Genomic DNA, 2,248 nt, shown 5'->3' with positions numbered 1-2,248 from the left:
AATGAAAATCAAATGGTGAAATTGTAAATACCCTCTATTTTGGGGTGTGTTATATGTGTACATAAGAAGGGACTGAAAAGAAATGCATCAGTAACGCAACAGTGATCTATTCCAGACTGTCGGTCATCTTTTCCTGTTCTTTCTGCACAACTAGTTTGTTCAAATATCTTATAATGCTCTGTTTATATTTGGTATCCAGAAAGAAAGAAACAAGGCCAGTAGGGATATTTTTCTCCCATGACTTAGTTTGCTGTTGGTATAATGTTCTTGTGGAACGTATACAATTTATCCTTGTTCGTTCAAATGCTGATTTCTCTACTCCACTATCTGGTTTCAATCCAAACATTGCATGGTGATGCTTAGAAAAAGCATCACCTGTCTCAAGTTTGTGTAAACATGCCACCATTTGTTCTCTGTAATTGTCAATTAAACAAATAGCCAGTGCTGTGCAATGGAGAGAATAGGGTGGGACATCCTGGTCTGGAGGGAGGAGAAAGAAATCAGTGAGTGGAGGAGGAGAGCAGAGATCAGCAGGAGAGGACTTGAAACCACGAGGAGAGATGAAGTGGACCTAAGATATGACTAAAAACAAGTATAATGTGGGAAATCTGAGTGGGAGGAAACTATGCAGGCTTGGAGGTTTAAGATGGAGTAACTATTGCCCAGCATTGTGCCCTAGGTTAATTAAGTAAATCCTAGTCTCTGTGTGGTGATTTGGGTATACAGCGGGTTTAGGAATAACTGCTGTTTAACTAAACAATAAATCAATAATAAATATTAATATTCAACAACAGTTTGCCTCTCATGAACTTGATGTATTTACCATCAAGCTTTCCTACAGGCACGTACTGACCATTAATACCATGATCAACCAGAGCTGCCAAGAACAGTTCATCTTGCTGGGCTTCTCGGATAGACCCGGGCTGGAATCCATCCTCTTTGTTTTCGTCCTCATCTTCTACCTGGTGACTTTAGTGGGCAACAGCGTCATTATCTTGGTTTCCCGTCTGGACCCCTGCCTCCACACGCCCATGTACTTCTTCCTCACCAACTTGTCCTTCCTCGATCTCTGCTTCACCACTAGTTCCATCCCTCAGTTGCTCTTCAACTTAGGAGGCCAGGACAAGACCATCAGTTACCCTGGCTGTGCGGTCCAGCTGTTCATGTTTCTAGGCCTCGGAGGCACCGAGTGCGTGCTGCTGGCCGTCATGGCTTATGACCGCTTCACGGCGATCTGCAAGCCCCTTCACTATTCAGTCATTATGCATTCTCAGCTCTGCTGGAAGTTGGTGTCTGTGGCCTGGAGTGTTGGACTCCTCAACTCCCTGGTCATGTCTCCTGTGACCATGAAGCTGCCTCGATGCGGGAGGTGCCAGGTGAGGCACTTCTTGTGTGAGATGCCGGCTCTGATAAAAATTGCCTGTGTGGACACGGTGGCTGTGGAAAGCACTGTTTTCATCTTATCCGTGATAATCGTGCTGGCGCCCCTGACGCTCATCCTCGTTTCTTACAGCTACATTGCTCTAGCCGTGATGAGGATCAAGTCAGCCTCGGGGAGGAGGAAGGCCTTCAACACCTGTGGGTCCCACCTCACTGTAGTGTCCTTGTTTTATGGGAATATCATCTACATGTATATGCAACCAGGACACAACGCCTCTCAGGACCAAGGGAAATTCCTTACCCTCTTCTACAACCTGGTAACCCCCATGTTAAACCCTGTCATCTACACGCTGAGAAACAAGGATGTAAAGGGAGCCCTGAAAAGGCTCGTGACCAGGAAATAAGGTGAAAAGGCTCTCCCTAATGTTGCTTTTTTTTTTTTCACTTACTCAACACAAAGAGGCGATTAGTAGAATGAAAGCTTAAAATTCGTCCAGATATTTTTGCTTGTCCAATAAAACCCCCAGTGGCGAGACTTGAGAGTGTGTGTTGAACAACCTCAGATAGATGCTACTTATTCACTACGTGATGGGTAAGATGCGGTTCACAAGACACCTTGCGTCTGACATGCCAAAACATGTGCTCTTTTCCCTTCGAAGTTGGCCACATCTGCTTAAAACAGCAAAATCACAGGTCAGTGGTTCATATGTGTGGATTACAACAGAAGTTAGACAGAGAGGGAAAACAAGTCACATGATGATCTTTCTCATTAGCCATTTGCGTACGTTTAATGGTGGAATTGAGCCAACAGAACAAGCACTTACTTCTGTCTTTGGTTAAGTGCAGATTTCATTGCATGGATAAGGTA

General features: G+C 44.6%; 1 protein-coding gene across 1 annotated transcript; it reads left to right on the top strand.

Annotated features, from left to right (window-relative positions):
* Nucleotides 1–854: 854 nt before the first annotated feature.
* On the top strand, nt 855–1,784 carry LOC129668857 (olfactory receptor 2W3-like). Its single transcript, XM_055596959.1, has one exon. The coding sequence runs from the start codon at nt 864–866 to the stop codon at nt 1,782–1,784; it is 921 nt and encodes a 306-aa protein (XP_055452934.1). The 5' UTR covers nt 855–863.
* The last annotated feature ends 464 nt before the right edge of the window (nt 1,785–2,248 follow it).

Source organism: Psammomys obesus, unplaced genomic scaffold (assembly GCF_907164565.1).
Source record: "Psammomys obesus unplaced genomic scaffold, mPsaObe1.curated_primary_1811, whole genome shotgun sequence".
In the NCBI taxonomy this organism is placed as follows: domain Eukaryota; kingdom Metazoa; phylum Chordata; class Mammalia; order Rodentia; family Muridae; genus Psammomys; species Psammomys obesus.
This window is presented reverse-complemented; position numbering and strand designations above follow the sequence as displayed.